Here is a 22,704-nt window from a genome sequence, read left to right as displayed (position 1 = left end):
CATCGCAAAAGTTGACTGGAATTTTAAAAATACTCATCACATAGGTAGGGAGTGAATTGGCAACTGCCTTTATGAGAACCTCCTTACCAGCCCTAGACAAAGTTTTCCCACGCCAACCGTTAAGCCTCTTACTAAGCTTATCCCGAAGAATGTCCGTTAAGCACTTTTTTTATCTCCCGACCACCGTGGGAAGACCCAAGTAACGGGCATGTTCATCCACCTCAGTGATGCACAAACGAGCCGCTAAATTACTCCTTTGCTGAATCGGCACACCTTTACTAAAAGACACAGTAGTCTTGTCAAGACTAACCAACTGACCCGACGCAGCTTCATATCGCCGTAATATAGAGTTAATGGCGTCTGCCTCCTCCAAATTCGCTCGAGTAAAGAAAATACTATCGTCTGCGAAAAGGAGGTGTGAAATAGATGGCGCACCATTAGCAATGGGAACACCATGTAAGCTCCCATTCTCCACCGCTCTCCTCATAAGACCGGATAAAACGTCCGCACAAAGGATAAAAAGATATGGTGAAAGAGGGTCACCTTTCCTTAAGCCTCTGGAGGGTCGAAAACTGCGAGAAGGACTGCCATTGATAAGGACTGAGAAGGACACTGTCGTAACGCAAACCATAACTCAATCAACCCAGTGTCTATCGAAGCCCATCGTAGTTAAGACCCTCTCCAATAAAACCCACTTTATCCTATCATACGCCTTAGCCATATCGAGTTTGATAGCCATGAACCCTTCCCTGTGTTTCGAATTTTTCATGAAATGGAAAAGCTCAAAAGCGATAAGCACATTATCCGAAATGAGCCTCCCTGGAGTAAAAACACTCTGATTTTCCGAGACAATATCACCAAGAAACAGTTTCAATCGATTTGCCAGCACTTTAAAGACCAACTTATATATCACGTTACATAGGCTTATCAATCGAAAATCACTCACTTTGTCCGGAGCTTTCTTCTTGGGAATTAATACGATGTTGGTTTTATTAAATTCCGTTGGCATCCTATTCCCTCGCAAAATATCAAGGACAGTACTCACCACCACCGAACCCATCGAACCCCAATAAGTTTGAAAAAATAAACCATTCATCCCGTCCGGACCAGGGGCTTTTAAAGGGTGCATCTGGTTCAAAGCCTCTATCACCTCGTCCTCACTATAGTCCCTCGCCAGGAATCTATTCATGTCATTTGAAACCCGCTGCCCCAAGCCCTCTAGCACATCGAAATTCCCCGGATTCGAGGACTCAAAAAGTGACTGAAAGTATGCCATAGCCACATTATCAATCCCCTCCTCCCCCGTGTGAGTATTCCCTTCATCATCCACTAGCTTATGTATAAAGTTTTTCCTCTTCCGTTCTCCAGCTCGAGTATGAAAGAAATTCGTATTACGATCCCCGTCCTTGAGCCAAAGAGCACGGGATCTCTGTCGCCAATATTGTTCTTCTTTTCTTCGCAACTCAGCCAACTCCGCTATAAGCTTCCTCCTATGCCGAATGATAAGACGATATTTTACGTGTTTTTGACCCACATTTTATATCTTATTTTATCAAATTAATAACTCGAGTTAGCTTTATGGACCCATTTTAGTCTTATATCGTACATTAGCTGATTAGTTTTAAATAAGATTATTTTATATTATTTGTTAGTATTTTGATACTGATTTCGGCTTTCACTCTTATAGGTACCAAGTCCGAGTAAGAGAAGTGGTCAAGACGGATCAACTAAGGACGTAAAGAAATGAAGTCGAGGGCCATCAATTTTCCACCATGCTCTTATTTTCATTGAAAAGTAAGACTTGGGCTCCATAAATCACTATCAAAATGGCGCCATTGCCGGGGAGATCAACGGATTGATATTTGTTGAGTCTTAGATTTGTTAGACTACGTTTTTTGTTGCCATTTTCAAAATGTTGTTTTATCTTGGTTTTCCTCAATATGAAAATGAAGAATTTTGGGCTTATCTTGATAGACTTGTGCAATTTCTTGACTCACTAGATGGTCATGATTTTAGTGAGAAAGAATTGCGTCTTACAATTGAGAAGGGCATGAATAGTCAAGTTAAATCTTTTCTTGATTCCTTATGTGATGGTGATTTATCTTCCAAATCGGATGATGAAGCATATAATCTTTTTGATTGGTTGAACTGTGAAAGCCGAAAGCCTAATTTTTCTTTGTCGAGTATTGAGGAGAATACTATTGAGGATGTTGGTGAGGAGTTTGTGGGTTTTGTGTTGATAAAGGAATGTGAGGATATCTTGGAGGAGAGCAGCTACACACAAAAAGGGAAGAAAAGGGCGCAACTCTTTAGAGGGGGGGATCTGGGCAGAAGACGGGAAAGAGCATGGAGTAGATTAGTTTAGGGTAATTTATTTTTGTCCCAAAAATTACCAAAAAACTCATTTGTTTTAGTTTAGATCTTCTCTAATTTCCCAATTTATAATTATTGTGTGAAGATTTATCATCTCATTTCCATTTAATTACAAGTTGGTATAAATTTTCTCTCGCTCTTTCTCTTATTGTTATTTAATTATTGTTATGTTTTACTTAGTTTAGTCTCTTTAATTAGTTAAAGTTTTAGTCTATATTACTCTTAACATGTTTAGTGTTAATTTATTCATGTTTAGTCATTAGATTAGTTAAAGTTTCAATCTTTATTACTTTATTTTGTTTAATTTCATGATTAAAGTAATTATAAATGTGTTTAGTGTTAGATTAGTAATGATTAGTGAGTAGTATTTTCACTAGGATTCGATTTAACCCCGACATGTGTAAGTTACTTAATTAAATCCTATTTTAATTAGTTGTTGAGGAAATATGTAAGGGTTGACTAGAAGATTGACTATTTTTGATGGTTTATTTGTGGGTAATGTTAATTCTTAACCCTTGTCCATTGGTGAGAACCAATTAGGTTGAGGATTTGGTTACCTTGTTTAAGCCTAATTGTCAACTTTGGCTGAGACCGAGAGGGAGAGCCAAAGGAGGGCACCTTTAGTCTTGGGTTTGAAATCGACCCTCGAGAGAGGGAGTGGGATGACCCGGAATTTGATGTGGGCTTAATGACCTTAGTTAATGTTAGGCTACCTTGGGAATATGCATGTTTTTGGGGTAGTCGGGTGTTAAACTAAGGATACCGACCTTCGAACCCGAGAGGGGGGTTGGTAGGGATAGCTAGTGTCCAAGTGTAAACCCGAGAGGGGGGTGCTTGGCGAATTAGAGACGTCTCCTCCTTACAGATTACCTCAATAACTAAATAACGGGATTATAATAGTAAATGAACATGTCGGATGTGAGATCGGACCCTAGGCTTTCCTTTATTGTTTAAATCACTTTTCATTACTTGTTTACTTAGTTTAGTAGTCGTAGTTTAATTTATTTTTAGTTTAGCAATTAGTTTAATATTAATTAATTTCATGATTCGCGTAGCTAACTTATAATCTAAGACAAAACTAATACTCAAACTTGATCTCCTTGTGGTTCGACCTGGACTACCCTTACTAGTTAAGTTAAATTGTTTGATCGGGTACGACGACCTCTACCCGCTATCACCGATTCTCTTCCGTCCTCTCACCCTCATTCAATCTAGCTAATTGTTTGCATTTCCGACCTATATCTCTTCCAATATCAGAAATCCTCACCCCCTTTCACTTCCCCAACTCCCGCGCACATTCAGCTAACACCCTTGGTGCATCCTGCCCCCCTTTCTCCATCCCGCGATCAATGGCCTCCCTACACCCCTCTTCGCCCACCCAAGCTTGTTCGAACCTGAACTTCCGTGGGGAAGCCCCTTGTGCCTCTCTCTTGTTTAAATAGAGCTTAATCGGAGCATGGTCCGACCACTCTCTATCCAAGTAGATAAGTCTTGCAAAAGGGAACATGTCAATCCACTGAGCCAAGCACATCGCCCTGTCAATCATACTTTGTCTGTTGGCCTCGCTCGCTTGTCCATTATCCCATGAAAAGTTATAACCCTACCACGACACATCTCGAAGCCCACACTCATCAATAGCATCCCGGAAATTATTCATTTGCTATTGTTGTCTATGTCCTCCTTTCATTTAGGTGGAGAAAAGAACCTCGTTGAAATCCCCAATACACACCCACGACATCGAAGATTGATTGCCAAGTAACCGAAGAAGCTCCCATGACAGATGACGGTCAGCCACATTAAGCCAACCATAGAACCCCGTAAGTCTCCATCCCCCCCCCCCCTTCGAATAACACAGTCCATGTGGTGTAGAGACGATGACCTAAAAGTGCAGTCAACATCTTTTTTCCACAACAACGCTAAACCACCCGCTCTACCCGCACTATTCACTTCCAACCCGTAACACCCATCCAACCTCTCCCTCACCCTCCGCATATCACGGCCACTAAGCTTTGTTTCGCACAAAAAACAAAATGGCCGGGGCCTCCCTCCGTACAAAAGCACGGAGCGCAAGAACCGTGTCGGGGTTGCCCAAGCCCCGACAGTTGATACTAAGGATATTCATTGGGCTCGGCGGGGTTGACCTTCGTCAACCTCCGCCTCAGATACTAAGCCGCTCCCGTCTGACATTACTCTTGACCTCTTTTGCCCCTCGACTATAGCTGCCTCCTCCCTTCCACGCTTCTCCCCTAGCCCCTTCCCACGTTGCTCTCCTGATCGATCAGACACACCCACATCTGCACGCAGCAGATGTTGGGAAATGTGTCCTCAACAATAGTGCGATTACATGATTTAAATATCATTATTAAATCTCATTTTAAGAATATATGTGGGATGTAATATTTTACAGTCAACTGGTCCACACATATCGGTAATGATTGGCTGACTAGAGTTTGACATTACTGTCGTGCGACGGTGGTGATCAGTTGATCCCCTTAGGTCATACCTATAAGGAAATACTCTTAATTAATTATTTAATTAATCGTATACCGATACGAGTTAATTAAATTGCTTAAAATTGACGGATGATTTTATGAGTATAATTTACGTATCTTATTGTAAATATGATTAAATGAGACACGGTCTAAGTAATCGAATTGTTTTATTACTTAGATGAAATCATTGTTTACAGAAACAATTGAAACGGAATGAATAAATTATTATAAATACAGAATGTTGTAATTTATAATTTGGAAACATTTTAGCACGAGTAATTACGAATTACTAGTCAATTTTGTAAATGACATATTTTATGAGTATGTTGATTTTTAATATGTTAAAAATACATTACATTGTGACATGTCATGTAACATGTTACATGTGACAAAATTGACAAATGACAAAATAAAATGGACCATCCATTTTATTATGAAAGTGCCGAAATTAGAGGGAGTGTTGGGTTAATATTGTGTTTTCATATTAGTGGAAAACATAATTATTAAAGACTACCTACTAGCCTTGCAAGCCTAAGCTTTTGAGAAGAGCAAAAACAAAAGGCATTGGGCATACTACCCAATGCTCTTTTCGGCCACCCACAAGAAAGAGAGAAGAGCTTTTCTCTTTCAACATGATTATTCATTCTTCCCATCTAATTTTCTAGAGTAAGAAAATGCAATAAAAAACTCTCTACAATTTATGATAATTCTAGAGAAATAAACTCACATATACTCCCTCTTGACCGAGATTTTCAAGAGTAAAATGCAATTTATTTGTGTCAATTTTATAGTAAAACTAATATTATTACTAGATCTAAATAATATTAGTTATTAAGAGATTTCCTTGGGTATATGCTTTTGGGAGGGATTCTATACTTGAATCCTTGTTCTTCCATTTGGAGAGCTCAAGAACAAGTGAGTAGGTGAACTCACTTGTGCCCATAAATCCGAAAATCACAATGTAAGATGATGGTTTCTTCTTTATATTGTTTATTAGTTTGCATGCATAAGATCACTCATTAATTTTATGACAAATTAAAATAAAACATATATGAGTATGTTAAATATATAGATATACTTTTCCTTCAATTGGTATCAGAGCCATGGTTGTTTGCATGCAAATCGGTTAAAAGTTTTTCCGAGTTATAAAGATTAACATATAAAACTTGTATAATTTGTGTTATTATGATATATCACGAAATTAATTCATGTATGTTAAAATTTCTAGTCCTAAAATGTTTTTAGGATATTTTGGTTATTTTACGGATTTTTATTGTTCATATTATACAATAATGGCATTTAAATATGATTTTATGAGTAAAAATGTTATTTTCGGTCTAAAATTAGCTAAACTTCGAATTTTCCAGTGGTTTTTGGATATGTTTTCACATATATTATTTTTAGATGATCTGGAAATTTTCATAATTTTATGAGTTCTTATGCTCGAAAAAGGGATTTTCCATGATAAAAATCGGATTTAAATGAAAAATAGGTTAATATGAGATAAATTTAGAATCTGGTCCTAGAAATTTAATATGTTGTCACATGCAATTTTACAAGATGTGTTTAAAATAATGGGCTATAGTTAAGTCTTTTTGCATGATTTATGGATTTTTGAAGAAAAATTGCATGAATAGTGACTTTATTAGTGAAAAATTAATAAAACATAATCTATGACTAAAGAAAAACATCAAATGTTGCATTTTATTATCTTTTTCAGATCTAAAATTGAAAAGTTGATGAGAATAATTTTTCACATGTTTTTATGATTATTTTGTTAAAAACCGATAAACCGCAACATTGTTTTTCCGGAAAAATTTCGAAATTTTTGACCTAAGGTTTTGAACATTATGAGTGTCATGGTATTTTTACAGAATGTTCATGAGTTTAAATTTCAAATTTTGAATTTATTTGAAATTTTGTGATTTATTTGAAGTTTATAGCTTATTTTTGGTAATTTTAGTCCATTAATGAACAATTTTATTAATATGAGTTAATTATGGTCAAATAATTAGTGAAGACTAAATTTTGAGTCCTAAGAGATTAGGGTAATTAACTTATGCATAAATATGAATTTATGTATTTTTGTGATTGTAAAATGTTGAAATCACGCAAATCCGTAAAAACCAAGTAATATACGATATTGGCTAATTAAAGGCGATTTAGCATAAAATTGGGCATGTTCATACATATTATAATGCTGCATTTTCTTTATGATTGTCATAATTTTAATTTATGTAATTTTTGAATTATGTAATTTTGCTTAGTATGGCCTTAGATTTTAATTGGTATTTCCCGAAATGTATGGGAATATCGATTCGGTTGTAATTTTATTGTGATCTCGTATTACCGTTTTGTAATTTAATAGATTTATTTTATTTTAGTTACAAATGTATAATAGGAAATTATGTAATTTATTATGTAATTTTATTCATTTCGGAGTTCCCAAAGACGGATTTCTTCAAGATGGCGATACATAAAGACGGTGTTACCTAGAGATGCGTGCCACAACCGAAGTACAAGGGACCAATGGAGTTGGTTTCCGAATATGTAATAGTTAATTAGATTTTCTATTTTAGGAAGGCCATACTAGGATTTATTTATTTTTATGCTTGCATTTTATTTTATGTCGCATGCATCGCTAAATCGCCATAACTAAAACATGCATCATCTTCTTTAATCGAGTTTATCGACCGTGTCAATTAGAATTATCGTAGTTCACTGCTTTAGTTCACTTAAAACGTGATAGATAATAAATTGACATGACCTCTCGCTAAAACAATCAATTGAGACATAGCCTTACCAAATAGTAGAAACCATGAAAACCTATTTCGCGAGAGAGTGCACTCGGCCCTACCGGGGTACAAAACTTGTTACGTAGGGGAAGTGGGTGATGAATGTTAATCCACCGAATTCATGTTGATAAGGGATGAATCGACCCTACCGTGCCCAAGTTGATATGGATTTGGATCATGGACACATTTATTCGAAATTTGGATTGAACTCAACAAAAGTTTTTGATAAGGGATGTATCGGCCCTACCGTGCCCTTGTCGAATGTGTTTTGGGCTAAAGATAATTGTTAATGTAATTTTATCGACCAAGAGTTCTAAAAGTAGAATCGATTAAAGAGTTAATCCACCGAGTTATATTGATAAGGGATGAATCGGCCCTACCGTGCCCAAGTTAATATGAATTTGGATCTTGGAATCATTTATCATAGTTGGGTAGAGGTCACTATGTAAATGCTATACTTGTTAAATTATTTACAAGTATTATTAAAACGATAAATGTTAAGTTTTCCACTATTCTGTTATCATACTGTTCTATTTCTTTACCACAATTAATATACGATATCATTTCGATTTTTGAAATCTCCTTTAAAACATCGTAACTAAAGACAAATATGAATTTGCTTCTAAAATCTCAAAAGAACCATTGCTAAGGATCTCTTGTAAAGAGTATAGATTAAAGTTATTCATTATCAAACAGGGTTTTGATTCTTGACTAACACATCTACTTACAATGGATTGTTATTCATATACTTAATTGAATTAAGTGCCTTAAAGCGATAAAATATTTTGGTAATTAGATTTGTCAGAATTCGTAATTGACCAAAATAACGCAACCACTTCAATGAAAGTTTTAAGACTAAAACGAACAAATGAAGAGTAATCTTCATGAATTCAATTTTGCTTCTCAAAGCAAAGACTCATTGAAATAAGTGGGAGCATTCTCTTAAACCGTTAAGATGAGGACGAGGTTCAAGAAGTAAAGATTATAATGGAATTGATACAAGGTTATGTTAAAGGTAAAGTTGTTGAGAATGACGATACTAAACCTATCAATCCCGACCGATAAAGTTTCCATTGTCTTAAATGTTGGACACGAGAAAGGAAACTACCCCAAATTATTGAAGAATCAACAAGTTAGTTGTGGGACATCTAATGGAACCTTCTTCGTTAAATGTTTATTTGATTAAACATAAATTTTGCTAGTATTACTTCGTTAATATTAGAAACCGGTGGTGGTTTTCATCATTATGTTTGATACATAGGATGATTAGAATATGACGACTAGCAACAATGAAGTCAAGAGATAGAGTCATTGTGTACTAAATCTAGTTTTCGGGTTTGGAGTTGTACTTAATTGTGACTATTAAGTACATAAACTCTAAATAAGAATACAATTTGTTAAAGATACAAAAGAGGTTTCACTTTTGTGACCCTATACACCATGATTTGATGTATGGCTAGCCCATCATCAAGGTGATTATATTCTAAACCAAACTAGAATAATATATCATGAAGATGATGCAAGACTCAAATTGGTAAACCAAGATTAAACCTTAAAATTTTGGAATGATGAACGCAAAGAGTTAACGAGTACTCTTGAAACCATTAGATTGTTAATGGTATATGCGTATCTTGTATTCAAAGCAAGATGTCTCGTGCCTTTTGGTTGAAAAGGAGATCGAGGTTATAAATCATTGATCCATAATAGGTTGATCATTCTCTTTTACCAAAGATTTAAGTTGACGCTAATGTGTTAACTTAATAAGGTAAATAGAAAAATCTTTAAAGAAGTTTAAAGAGTTAAAGAAATCACGATTTAGTCGTGATGGGATTATCAAAGTGAAGACTTTGATATAAGCCAATGGAAATGTGATCTAATATCACTAGTTAATCTCTCTTAGCACGCATTATGAAATAATGTGTGATTGGATAAGAAATCAAACGCTATTCGATATGGTTTGGACTTCAATCAAGTTACTTTGAGTTACTTGATCCTTTTGGGGATTTTATCATTTTTGTCTAAATTATTTTTCCACTAAATCGAATCATATGAGATATGAAATGGTAAGGGTACCATGGTTGTAAGTTTTCACAAGAAACAAATGCTCATTTTTCCCTTTTTCAATTATCACGAGCACGACGGGTTTGCGGCTCATGAAGCTGTCTTTCTAAAATACAAGTTTATTTCTAGAAGACAGAGTGGGAGAAATTATTCAAGAGCCACAAAGTATGTTATGTCGCAAGAAACTGGTCTTTCTTGGCTACATGAGACGTTTTGTGTAAGACATTGTTTCTTCAAAACCTAGGAGGTTAAATTCGTCACTTGTTAAAAATGATGAATTCATGCTACTTTTAAGAAAGTAAAGAGCTTATAACTTACAAAAGAAATTGTTTGATTCAAGTTGATTACTTCTAGAAAGTAATGAACATATGACTTACATAAGAGTGTTTAAGTCACAACTCAATACAAGGCTTAGAGCCATGAAAATCCGAAACAAAAGGGCTTGATTAGTGACAAAGGGTTTTGCACTAATAAAGACAGTTTTCAAAACAAGATTGGTTGCAAAGGGTTTTGCGCTAGTTGAAATGCTTAAGCCTATTTGGATCTTCTTAAGGATTGTGTTTCATTATTATGAAATACATAGCAAGTGAATCTAAAACCCACTTCTTCAATAGAAGGAATGTATTCAATACATGTCATGAGTTTTATAGATTCTTGCAATCCTAAGATAATGTGCAACTTAAGAGATGGTCTTAAGTAGGACATCAATGAGTTGGAATCAATGTTTTTATCATGTTATAAAACTTTTCTCGATAAGTCGAGAAGTTGTGTTTATACATGGAGTTTAGTGGGAGTTACGGAAATTTTATTTAGTCCGATATGTGGATGACATTTTAATCATTGAGAATGATTTAAGACTTTTGGAGTAATATAATACATCTTTAATATCCGGATTTATGAAGATAAATCCACATGATATTAGCGTCAGTAAGAAGTCTTATGTGATAAGATTCATGACTAGTTCAATTAAATTGAACATATTTGATTGATTTCATTTGCTTCCGCTGCCGAATCAATTAAAAAGAAATGATGTATAACACTTCATATGGTTTGAGTATGATGAATTGTTTTCAAAAATCGAATTTAAGTAATCTTTACCAAGTAAGCCATAAAGATTACCCTTAAGTGCTTGCAGAAGCATTAAGGCTATGATGCAAAGTGTTTATGATGCAATTTTGTGTAAGTGTGTTACACAAGTGACAATTGACAATTGAGATTGCACATGGTTTCCGACAAAACCATAATCAAAACACATTAAGATGGTTAAGATACCATTGTGGCTATGTTAATTAAGAAGTAGATTTTCTAGAATCGTTCTAGGCAATAAAGAACAATGAGAGATATTTATAACGGAAATTGAGTACACTTGCAATCATGAGATGTGCAAAAGGATGAGTCCCGCACAATCGTGAAAACAAAGTGGGAGCTATTCTAAGGCTAGAGGGCCTATGTCTTGATTGGATCTCGACACGTACTCAGAAAGTTTTGTAATGCAAATGTATACATTACAAAGGAAAACGAGTATGTAGTAAGGTTGAGTAAGGTACAAGAAGTTGATAAAACCTACTAACCAAAGCCTTCTCAAAGGCTAAACATGATGAGTCATGTCATTTCAATTGAATTGAAATGAACAACTACATACAAGATCAAATTAGATTATAGAACATGAATAGTAATCAGGCATTGACTATTCATATGAGATAATCGCATTTGTCGTTCGAGTTTTACTTTAAAACTCTTTTATTATACTTTGTTACATCCAAACGGGTTGTAGAGACAACGTTGAACCCCGTTAAAGTGAACCCGGATTAACATAGTATTAGCTCATAGTCGCTTGTATGAGGTGATGTCTCGAAGTGACTAGAGTGTGATGCGATTGATGGCAAGTTCAAGTGCCATAGAGTCATGTAAGATGACTAGTCGATCACATAGGCGGATCAAGTTAGGAACACTTTGTCGGGCCTTATGACCGCTTATAGAGTTCTGGCAAATTTATATAGCCTGGTCGTGGCGAGAGCCGCTATAGTATTCTAATGAGTCGATTCTTTTGACTAAAGACTGTTCGCCTAAGATGGCACGTTTGATTAACTTTGATATGTGTTACTACGACCTTCGTAAATGGGGTCAAATGGGCATATTTTGGGTTATGATGCTGTGGCTAGTCGAAGGGAATAAGTGCGATAGAAATTGTCCACCCCCTTGTCAGGGTTAAAACAATATCTCAGGGCCACTCGAGGAGTAATGAACTGGAAATGCGTGGCCACGCTCGGAAGGTATCTATGATAGATAAATCCGGTCAATCAGTTATTCTCCAGATCGAGGAAACCACTCTCGATATGATCACTTGCAAGTACGACCTGAAAGACACCTTGCACTGAGTGGGAGATAGTAATAGGACAAGAGAATTGGTGACGCACACTTGTCGAGGACAAGTGGGAGATTGTTGGGAAATGTGTACTCAACAATAGTGCGATTACATGATTTAAATATCATTATTAAATCTCATTTTAAGAATACATGTGGGATGTAATATTTTACAGTCAACTGGTCCACACATATCGGTAATGATTGGCTGACTAGAGTTTGACATTACTGTCGTGCGACGGTGGTGATCAGTTGATCCCCTTAGGTTATACCTATAGGGAAATACTCTTAATTGATTATTTAATTAATCGTATACCGATACGAGTTAATTAAATTGCTTAAAATTGACGGATGATTTTATGAGTATAATTTACGTATCTTATTGTAAATATGATTAAATGAGACACGGTCTAGGTAATCGAATTGTTTTATTACTTAGATGAAATCATTGTTTACAGAAACAATTGAAACGGAATGAATAAATTATTATAAATACAGAATGTTGTAATTTATAATTTGGAAACATTTTGGCACGAGTAATTACGAATTACTAGTCAATTTTGTAAATGACATATTTTATGAGTATGTTGATTTTTAATATGTTAAAAATACATTACATTGTGACATGTCATGTAACATGTTATATGTGACAAAATTGACAAATGACAAAATAAAATGGACCATCCATTTTATTATGAAAGTGCCGAAATTAGAGGGAGTGTTGGGTTAATATTGTGTTTTCATATTAGTGGAAAACATAATTATTACGTAGTTGCTCATTCATGGACGGATTTTACTCTTTCATGGACTTTTTTACATTATTTTTCCGTAGAATGCCCTTTACCTAATTCTCATTACTTGTCTCTCTAATTCTCCCTAGTTCTCTCCCTCACAAAATTAATCAAATCAACAAAATTACTCCGTCAAATTACACAATCATGGTTGCTAATTCTCATATTGATCAGGTAATAATTCTAATTCTTAATTTTATTAATTATATTAAGGTTTGCTTAGACTAATAAAATTAGGAATAATTAAATTAGGGTTTGTATCCATCAACTAATTAAACTCGCAGTTCAATCGCGAAACCAACTCAGTTCACAATCGTTATGCATGAACATCATACCACCAAATCGCTACTTACGCTGAAATCTCATGTTACTCTGAATAGTTTGCACATGTTGGGTTTCACGGTACAATTTTTTCTTTTTTTTTTCTTTTTTTTTTTATAAAATTTTAGTAATTTTTATTTTAGGACTTAGAGGCTCAGAGTCGGATGAGTATGAGAAATTTCCTGTAAAAGTGATAGATACCGGACACATTTTTATTTTCGGAAAAAATTTCAAGTCACGATGAAGTGATAGCGGATTTGTGAGTTCTACTTATGGCCGGTGGTGCAAGGGAGGCGGCGGTGAGGGTGGTGGATGGTGGCGGACGGGTGGTGGTTGGATGCTCTTAGTTAGAGTACGATAAAAATAAATGAAGAAGAGAGAGAGTGTGTGTGTGTAATGGTATTAAAAATAAATTCAGTAAAATATAAGGGGTATTATGGTCATGTATGTTCATGATTGAGTAAAACACGTACATGAATGAGCACCACCCAATTATTAAAGACTACCTACTAGCCTTGCAAGCCTAAGCTTTTGAGAAGAGCAAAAACAAAAGGCATTGGGCATACTACCCAATGCTCTTTTCGGCCACCCACAAGAAAGAGAGAAGAGCTTTTCTCTTTCAACATGATTATTCATTCTTCCCATCTAATTTTCTAGAGTAAGAAAATGCAATAAAAAACTCTCTACAATTTATGATAATTCTAGAGAAATAAACTCACATATACTCCCTCTTGACCGAGATTTTCAAGAGTAAAATGCAATTTATCTGTGTCAATTTTATAGTAAAACTAATATTATTACTAGATCTAAATAATATTAGTTATTAAGAGATTTCCTTGGGTATATGCTTTTGGGAGGGATTCTATACTTGAATCCTTGTTCTTCCATTTGGAGAGCTCAAGAAAAAGTGAGTAGGTGAACTCACTTGTGCCCATAAATCCGAAAATCACAATGTAAGATGATGGTTTCTTCTTTATATTGTTTATTAGTTTGCATGCATAAGATCACTCATTAATTTTATAACAAATTAAAATAAAACATATATGAGTATGTTAATTATATAGATCTACTTTTCCTTCAGCAGACGCCTCCAGCTGCCACTACCCTCTCCACCTCCAGCCACTCCTTCTCTCCCCTCTCCCCCGTCTTCCTCCCTGATCACACTTCCCTCCCCCTCTTTATCGAGCTCCATATTTTGTGCCCAGCTGCTCCTCCTCTCCCTTATTTCCCCCTCCTCATAAAGACCACCCCCTTCCTTCTGAAGAACCCGTTGTACCACGTCTTCCCCTTCCCCCTCCTGACTACTGCCCCAACACCCCTTCTCCCTCCATCTCCATCTGTTTTTTTGCCTCTGCTTTCCTCTGCTTAAGATCGATAGAGATAGCTTGTAGCTTATTGATCATAGCTACGATCTCTCCCTCCGAATCCACCGTACTTTCTGCCTGTGCCTCATAGCTTGGTCTTAAATCTCGTGCCGCTTTCCCCACTCCCTCCTTAACAGTCTTAATCACTTTCCAAGGCGACGCTCGTAACCATTCCCCGAACTTTATGTCATCATCTTCATAAGGCCCCTCCTCACAGTCTTTCTCTCCATGCCCTATAAGTTCGCATCCATAACAATACGTCGGAAGTCTTTCATACTTAACTGAGAAATTAACGGTATGTCCATTCTTCATTCGAACAGGGATCGAAGCTTTAAGGGGTACATGAATATCATATAAAACACGAACCCGAATAGCCCTATCGAGCGCAACATTTGGGCCGTGAAGTGTGAAAAAATTATGGTGTTACCGAGTTTCGGTAACACTCGGTGGCGCCCTAGCGCTTTCCGAAAAGTGTGAAAAAATTCATATTCGCTATACAACAAGGTTCACGCGTTTACCTAAATTCATAAATTTACCAGAAAGTGTGAAAAAGTTTTGGCGCTCTAAAATAAACTTTGTAGGTAAATTAATTGTGAGCTTTGTAGGTAAATTAATTGTGAGCTTTCATGGCACCATACAACTTCCCAACGACGACATTTCATACAACTTACTAATGTTTCATTTGGCTAGTCAGCATCGCATGAAAGAAATTGCAACCGAGACATAAGTATAACTTTATATAAGTATCAACGTTCCATTTTTTTTTTTTTTTGGTTAGTACTCAGATGAAAACTGAAAATAATCAAATCTACAGGACATTTCATACAACTTATTCCATACCAAATACATGAAGCTGAAAGCACCTTAGTGCAGAAGTTGAGACATTACAGTACAAAATCGGTGTAAACAAAAACTGATACTGCACTCACTCTCCGTTTCTTTTGTCTGTTGAGGAGTTTGCATGACAATGGAGTCGAACATCTTGCATATCACCACACTTATCTGAGACCGGCCAAAGATAGGCTTCTAGCTCGTTAGCTCTCTTCTCACATGTCACTCTCAGTTCTGGGATGGGAAGTTCACATGATGATGGCGTCCATCATCTCGTATATCACGACGCTTTACATATCTGAGACCGACCAAAGATAGGCTTCTAACTCGGTAGCTTTCTTCTCACTTGTCCTTTTAAAGAGCTGCTTTTCATAACCTACATAGTATAATCAAGTTTTATGAAAAACTGTGTTCAACAACCATTTTACTTGACAAAATAAAGCAGAACTTAGGTAAGAAGACTCACCATTACTACGATTAACTCCATCCCAGTGTCTTCCAGGCTTTATGCCATATCTATTCGGCTCAAAGTCGAGCCTCCTTTTAAGCCAACTGTGACTTGGGATTTCCTGAGGCACGATAAATCCTGATTCTTTCATCTTCTCACTGTCTCCAAAGTCTGGGAGCATCAAGTCTGACTGTTTTCTCTGGAATTTGTTTAAAGCAATGTTAGGAATTTTCAGTAGCAATGTATATACATGTAATGGTTAAGTTAGAGGTGTCTTTGTTGTAGAACGTTACCTTTACAAGATGTGCCATTGGATCCCCCCATCTAAGTCTATCCTTCATCATCCTGTCAAAATCTGGATCATCTCTGAAAACACGACATTTGCATCACAGGCTTACTATTAGATTTAAAAAAATAAACAATATACCAACTAATACTATTAGTAATCTATGAATATCACCGAAGCCATCTCAGCTATGCTGAAAGCACAAAGGAAATGCTGCCGATATTTGACCCTCCTCCACTGCCATAGGCGAGACGCATACTGAGTAACTGAGGTAATGTTATTGTAGTTTTGTTGTCTAAGAAAAAATACAGCACAATGACCAGCAATGGATGTTCAATTAGCACAATGAAATAGCAACCGTGACAATTTTACACGTCATATATATCCTCTCTTATAAATTTCAAAGCCAAATAGAGACGCATAATATAGCTCTCTATCATGAATTAAAACATTTACCATCAGATATTCTAAAGCATACGCATCAAAGCTTAAAAGTCCATGCTTCCATACTTTGAATATTTTCTTGTTGTTTTTACTTCAAAATATACTTTTCCACAAAAGCATCAGCTGTTGTGCATCTATATACAGTGAGCATGGACCAGCATGGAAGTCCAGAAAGGGCTGCAATTACCCAAACTAAGAAATAAAAATAATTTACATGGATTAGAACTTTTTTTATAAACCTAAATTTGAACTAGCTGCTTGTAGACAATTAAGCATGATCCGTGCAAAAATCTTGAATTCTATGTTAAGAGTCAATAATTCATAAGAAATATAGGATATACCTGGACCGTGCAAATGGTTTAGCCTTCTCAAGTTCCAGTTCATGCAGCTCTGCTTCAGCTTCACGTTTCTGAGCCAAGCCCTTACCCCATTCCAACTTCTTGTCCACCTAGTCAACAAAAGACAGGTATGTGTGAATATTAATCACCCTGATAAAAAAAAATCAAATTACGATATAGGTCTCAAATGACCCTCAATGTTGCTCTGGAACAGGGGACAAGGCTATTTTAAAAATAAATAAAAAATTATATGATTCAGGTCTAAAATGTAGCGTGGAAGAGTCATGGAACCTCGACACCCAGAGAAACTGGAAATCCTATAAATGTGAGCAATTTGACTGCAGTGGTTTACTAAAATTAAGACGTAGGTATATACCAGCCTCCCGTGCACAGGATATTATATAAACATTAAACATGATATCAAACAAAATATCCATCCAACAATCTCAAAAGGAGACTAATTACTCAAACTCGGCTTCCAGTGACAGAACGAGGTGCGCATCGGGCACACCTATCTTGTGACAAAATTTCGTGTTTTGGTCTGCAATGAAAGTGTTCAAGAGTTGTGTCATGCCAAAACGAGTTTCTTGTCGACAAGCAAAGCGCAGTCAAAGTAAAGTGTTAAAGTAACATAGGAAAAAGAGAGGAAGGGAGTCAACGAATCAAAAATAACAAAAGATGGGGAGAGCACATAACAGATGAGAGAACATGCAGAAAGAAGACTTGCATTTGAAAGTATGCACATAAATCATGCAAGTAAGAAAGAAGTAGAGAACGTTGCAAGAGACTGCTTTTGCTCAACAAATTCAGAATCACCCAACTGAACATTTAGCGCAAGATAACATCTCATCGTCTCGTATTGCTACTCTAATGTCGACAGTCAGAACATTATGCTACAATGGCAACCTTTCTCAAAAGCATATACTAACAGATGAGCCACAAAATAAATTTGACTACCTTGGGTTTTTCTTGTTTCTTGGTCAACTTTACATATTCATCCTTAGATACACGTTTGCCTGCAATCAAGTGTTTATTGTTGTTAACAAAAAATACATTGAAAAAATGATCAAGATTGAGATCTATGCTACAATTGACGGAAACAAGGCCAGAAAGAATAACTAACCCTTGACCCTATATACTGGTTCAGCACCCTGCCCACTAGCAGAAGCATCCATTTCTTTGAATCTGAGACGTTGACGAATTGAAAGATATTAGCAAATCGACTAGATATGATACTTAAGTTATGTTTCTAGGCTGTAAATCCTCTTTTATCTAGATCAAGCCAAAACGAAAATGCTGAACAATTACGCAAACATACACTACACCATTACTCACGGACTTTCAACAGACTTTTTGAAAAACCACGAGTGGCTATTCCTAGTAAGATTATCTAACATTTTAAGGAATGTTACTAGAAATCCTAATTCTATCTTAAAGAGAATAAGGACGAATAAGGCAACAAAACAATAAGAACAAATATAAAAGCATAATCTACTAATTACATTTACCTCGACCATTCATCCTTCTTTATTTTAGCAATCTCTTCACTGACGTCTTTTCCTGTGATTAAACCTGTTTTTTTCTCCAGAGTCTTTTTTCTCGGTGGAGAAAGATCTTCTTTAGAAATATGCTGTGACCTATTATCCTGTGTATTAATTGTATCAATGCCCTTCCGGCCTTTCCTTGGAGGAGAAAGATCTTCTGACCCTCTTGAATCACTTGACTTAAAAGGATGCGCTCGTCGGGGAGGGGAAAGGTCATTTGCATCAGAAACCGACCTCTTCCTTGCAATTACAGTTGGAGGAGAGGTCTGACTCCGTCCCTGGCGACGGGGAGGGGATAAGTCACTGTTGTATCCAGCATCTAAAGCATTATTATTGGGCTCAGGGGAGGGTGAATCATAACGTCTGCCATGCTTTCGTGGTGGTGATAAATCCACTATACTGTTTTTCAAGGACTTTGACTTAAGTTGAGGTGATGGAGAACGATTTGCCCTTCGACGTTGTCGTGGTGGTGATAAATTAGAGACATCTTTCCCACCGCTAGGCGATGGTGAAGGGGAGTCATTACGTCGCCGACCTTGCCGTGGTGGTGACAAGTCACTATCCCCTTTAATAGAATCTGAAGGGTTCCTTCTAGCCTCTGGAGAAGGCGTGTCAAACCTAGCTTTCTTGTTGCGGGGCGGTGAGCTATCAGACCTTGCATTAACAGAGTCTGAATACTTTGCTGTATCGGCGACCGAAACCCAACCACTACCATCTTCAGAAATTTGATTATGAAATCCCTTGGCTTTAAGTAGTTCCATCTTCTTCATGAACTTGACATTGATGTCTTCATCAACTTGTGGCTCCCCATCTGGAAAAGAAAAATCAAATGAGCAACATAAATATATATCAGACATAGTCACATACGAAGTACTCCGTACTTCACAGGCCGGAGAAAATAGTCATAAAATCATTAATTCAGTAAATTCTAAAATTTTACCAGGCTCATCTTCCTCCTCCTCCTCAAGGTTGACGGGCTTTTGCCATACCGGATCTTCATCCACAACAAGTACCCCAGTAGCAACAGTTTTGGGCTTCTTTTTCTTTCTTTTTCTCTCCTCATTCTCATTGTTTTCATATTTCTTCAGGTATTCTTTCAATGAAGTAGAACCAGACGCTTTTGTCACCATAGTAAAGATCAAGTGTTGCAATCAAACCTAAGAAAAAAAAGTGTACACACAGAGTCAATTTATTGCTGAAACGAAATACTTAACTGATAGCGTATTCATTGTTACACATGCTAATCAAGATCACAGTTCAGAAGCCAAAACAATGAACACCAAAGTTTGGATCCACTCTAAAGCTCAACTTAACGACCACTAGTTAGCAAACTAGCTAGACAAAAAACAAAAACTGCGTGAAGCCAGTAATACATACTCCCTATGTCCCGGTCATTTGTTTACCTATTCCATTTTGGGGTGCCCGAGTCAATAGTTTACCTTTCTACTTTATGAATGCCTTTGATGGGCAATTTGATCCTCCGCACTCAATTTTCTCAACTTCTCATCTAGTAATTGACCTCCCTCCTCTTTCCTTGGTCATTGTGCCAAAACCAAAGGTAAACAAATGAGCGGGACGGAGGGAGTAACAAATTAACAATGTACACAAACCAGGGGCGGATCCAGGATTTGAGTAAAGGGGTGGTACATTAAGAAAAAAAAATTGCAGACAACATTTGTACATTAAATTCTTATATCGTCAATACATAGTAATATAAGTATCCTAAGATAAGTATCCTAAGTTCAATACAATAGAGGCGTAGAAATTACACAGAAACCTTCCTCGTAACAGAATAGGTCCTTATTTTTCTGATTAAACAAGGCTAACAAAGGTAGATGCCAACCACATAAGTATCCTAAGTTCTAAGTTAAAGATGGTACACGGTCGCAACTCGCAAATGACACTCATCTTCATCCAACTCACAATCTTAATGGCAACTATATGTAGTAATTTATAAGCTGCAAGAGCTTGGCGCATTGGACTAATGAATTCATAACTTGAAGAGAACTTAAAATACAAACCAGCCTTCATTCCTCATGTCACTTAGATCGCGCAAACTAATTCCCCTGAAAAAGCCGTTGGTCGATTAAGAATAACATCATCCTAAGAAAACTTGAGATGATCACAGACGAGTAAATTTGATTGAGGCTGCATCAAATCTCTGAAATTATTCAACATAACCTCACAGCACTAGGCTGCTACTCTAAACTGATGATCACAGACGAGTAAATTTGATCGAGTAAATTTGAATGTTTGCACAAATTAGTAGGTGGTCGCTATAACTTTCTATGTATTGACGTGTTTAATGACTTCTGACTCCAAAGATATGCTAAGGTATTCTTTTTCATCATCAATCATTCAATATACAATCAAACAATATTAAAATCGAAATTAATTGCTAAGTGAGACTAGTGAGTGATTTAGGGTTTGAGAGAAATGGGATAATTAACCAACTAATCAATCTAAACTAACACAAATTTACAATTACACAAATAGATAAATAAATTAACAAATTAATAAGAACAAATTTGGGATCTAGGTTTTGGGGAACAAATTAATCGAATTGATCAAACTAATAACAGTAGTAAGAACAAATTAAACAAACTAATAAGAACAAATTAATCGAATTAATCAAACAATCAACAACAAATTAATCGAATTAAACAAACTAATAAGAACAAAGACCTAGGCAAGTACTCGAGTAAGCGGCAGACGATAGATGGAGTGGTGGACCGTGGAGTGTGGATGGGCGGAGGTAAGGAGGAGGCCGGCGGTGAGGTGGTAAGTCGACGGCAGGTGGTGGTTGAATTTGGGATGTAAGTTTTGTTTTGTTTTATTTTGTGTACAATGTTTGAATTGTTTGTCTTTCAGTTTGTCGCCCGTCTTTCTTCCCCCCATCCATCCAACGCCCCTAAAACACAAACATTATAAACCAAATTTCGGAAATGCGATCATTGTATACAACTTGATAACTTATCATCAGAATAGTGAATACTTATAAGTTATCACGGCCTACGGAATCAAGACTAAAAATCATACAAAACCAAAACAAGGCTACCAAATCCATTGAGGACTTTCGACAAACATGTGAAAGGCAACACTTAACGCATTGCTCAGCTAAATTCACCGAACCCGATACAAATTCAGTTCAAATTTGAATGAATATTAATCAATTACTAATCAAACATCAAATGATAATATAGAAATTACAAGTATAAATAAAATCAAAAAAAAAAAAAAAAAACGGAAAAATTACCAGAAGAGATTTGTGTTAGTAGTTGTGGAAGTAATTAACGCCGAAAAAGCGATAACCGATCAACGAACAAGTGTTGGAGCTGTTGTCGTTTCAAATTAATTTAGAAATCAAATTAGGGATTTTTTTGGAGAAGGGAGAGGGGAGCAGCGCCAATGGAGAAGGATCAACACTTGAGAGTCGGGACGTATTACAGTTTACTCCGTCTAATTTGTGCTTGCGATTTTCGAGTTCTATTTTTAATTTCTCTCTTATACAATTACTAGTTTGAATGCCCGTGCGGGGTAATTAACTTATTTATAATGCAAAAAAAAAAACGTTATAAGCGTTTAATGTTTACATTATATGTCTAATGATTTGCTTACATATTATTAAAATATCTCTTTCAAAAAAAAAGATTAATATATACGTGGGTTAACTTATTTATAATCATATAATCACTCTGTCTTATACTAATCTTTTGGTGTGGGACAATTATACTATTTATAAATAATATATTCACCAAACTTGGATTATTTTTCTGATGTGGGACAATTCTACTATTTATACGTAGTATATATTCATCAAACCTGCATTGTTTTTCAATGTGGGACAAATATCATACTTTAAATTACACCATTTTTTGGCACTTAGTTCGACATCCAACAGATCCCGAATACCGAATACGGACAATTGCTACCCATTATATCTAATAGTTATATTTAAATTTAATAATATGATCAAGTACTCTCCATTAATATTTGTATTTTGTTTTTCTTCAAAAAAATTTTATCATAATTGAGATACGGAAATTTCCCGTGGTACCTCTTAATTTTGTCAGATTTTCCATGTTACCCCTACTTTTAAGAATCTGCCTATGGTACCCTTGAGGTTCCATTTTAAGCGACTCAAAAGATTTTGGGTTGATGCCTAAGTTCCAAGGATGCTCATAGAATCACCCACCTTATGCTATATTTTGATGTGGGAAAATTCTATTTTTTATTGTAGTATATTTATCAC

At 36.0% G+C, this 22,704-nt stretch overlaps 1 protein-coding gene across 2 annotated transcripts; it reads right to left on the bottom strand.

Annotated features, from left to right (window-relative positions):
• Positions 1-15,304: 15,304 nt before the first annotated feature.
• On the bottom strand, positions 15,305-21,924 carry LOC141638444 (uncharacterized). 2 transcript variants are annotated; one of them, XM_074447860.1, is made up of 9 exons: positions 21,709-21,924; positions 19,393-19,609; positions 18,417-19,263; positions 18,032-18,093; positions 17,866-17,924; positions 16,912-17,018; positions 16,134-16,206; positions 15,859-16,039; positions 15,305-15,768 (listed from the first exon to the last, which is right to left on the bottom strand). In XM_074447860.1, exons 2-9 carry the CDS (start codon positions 19,580-19,582, stop codon positions 15,683-15,685), a joined length of 1,605 nt encoding a protein of 534 aa, XP_074303961.1. In that variant the 5' UTR covers positions 19,583-19,609; positions 21,709-21,924; the 3' UTR covers positions 15,305-15,682. The 2 variants fall into 2 exon arrangements, with proteins under 2 accessions (XP_074303961.1, XP_074303962.1); XM_074447861.1 differs by lacking the exon at positions 21,709-21,924 and adding an exon at positions 21,138-21,236.
• Between the last annotated feature and the right edge of the window lie 780 nt (positions 21,925-22,704).

The sequence above is a fragment of the Silene latifolia genome, unplaced genomic scaffold (genome assembly GCF_048544455.1).
Source record: "Silene latifolia isolate original U9 population unplaced genomic scaffold, ASM4854445v1 scaffold_20.1, whole genome shotgun sequence".
NCBI classification, from domain to species: Eukaryota; Viridiplantae; Streptophyta; class Magnoliopsida; order Caryophyllales; family Caryophyllaceae; genus Silene; species Silene latifolia.
This window is presented reverse-complemented; position numbering and strand designations above follow the sequence as displayed.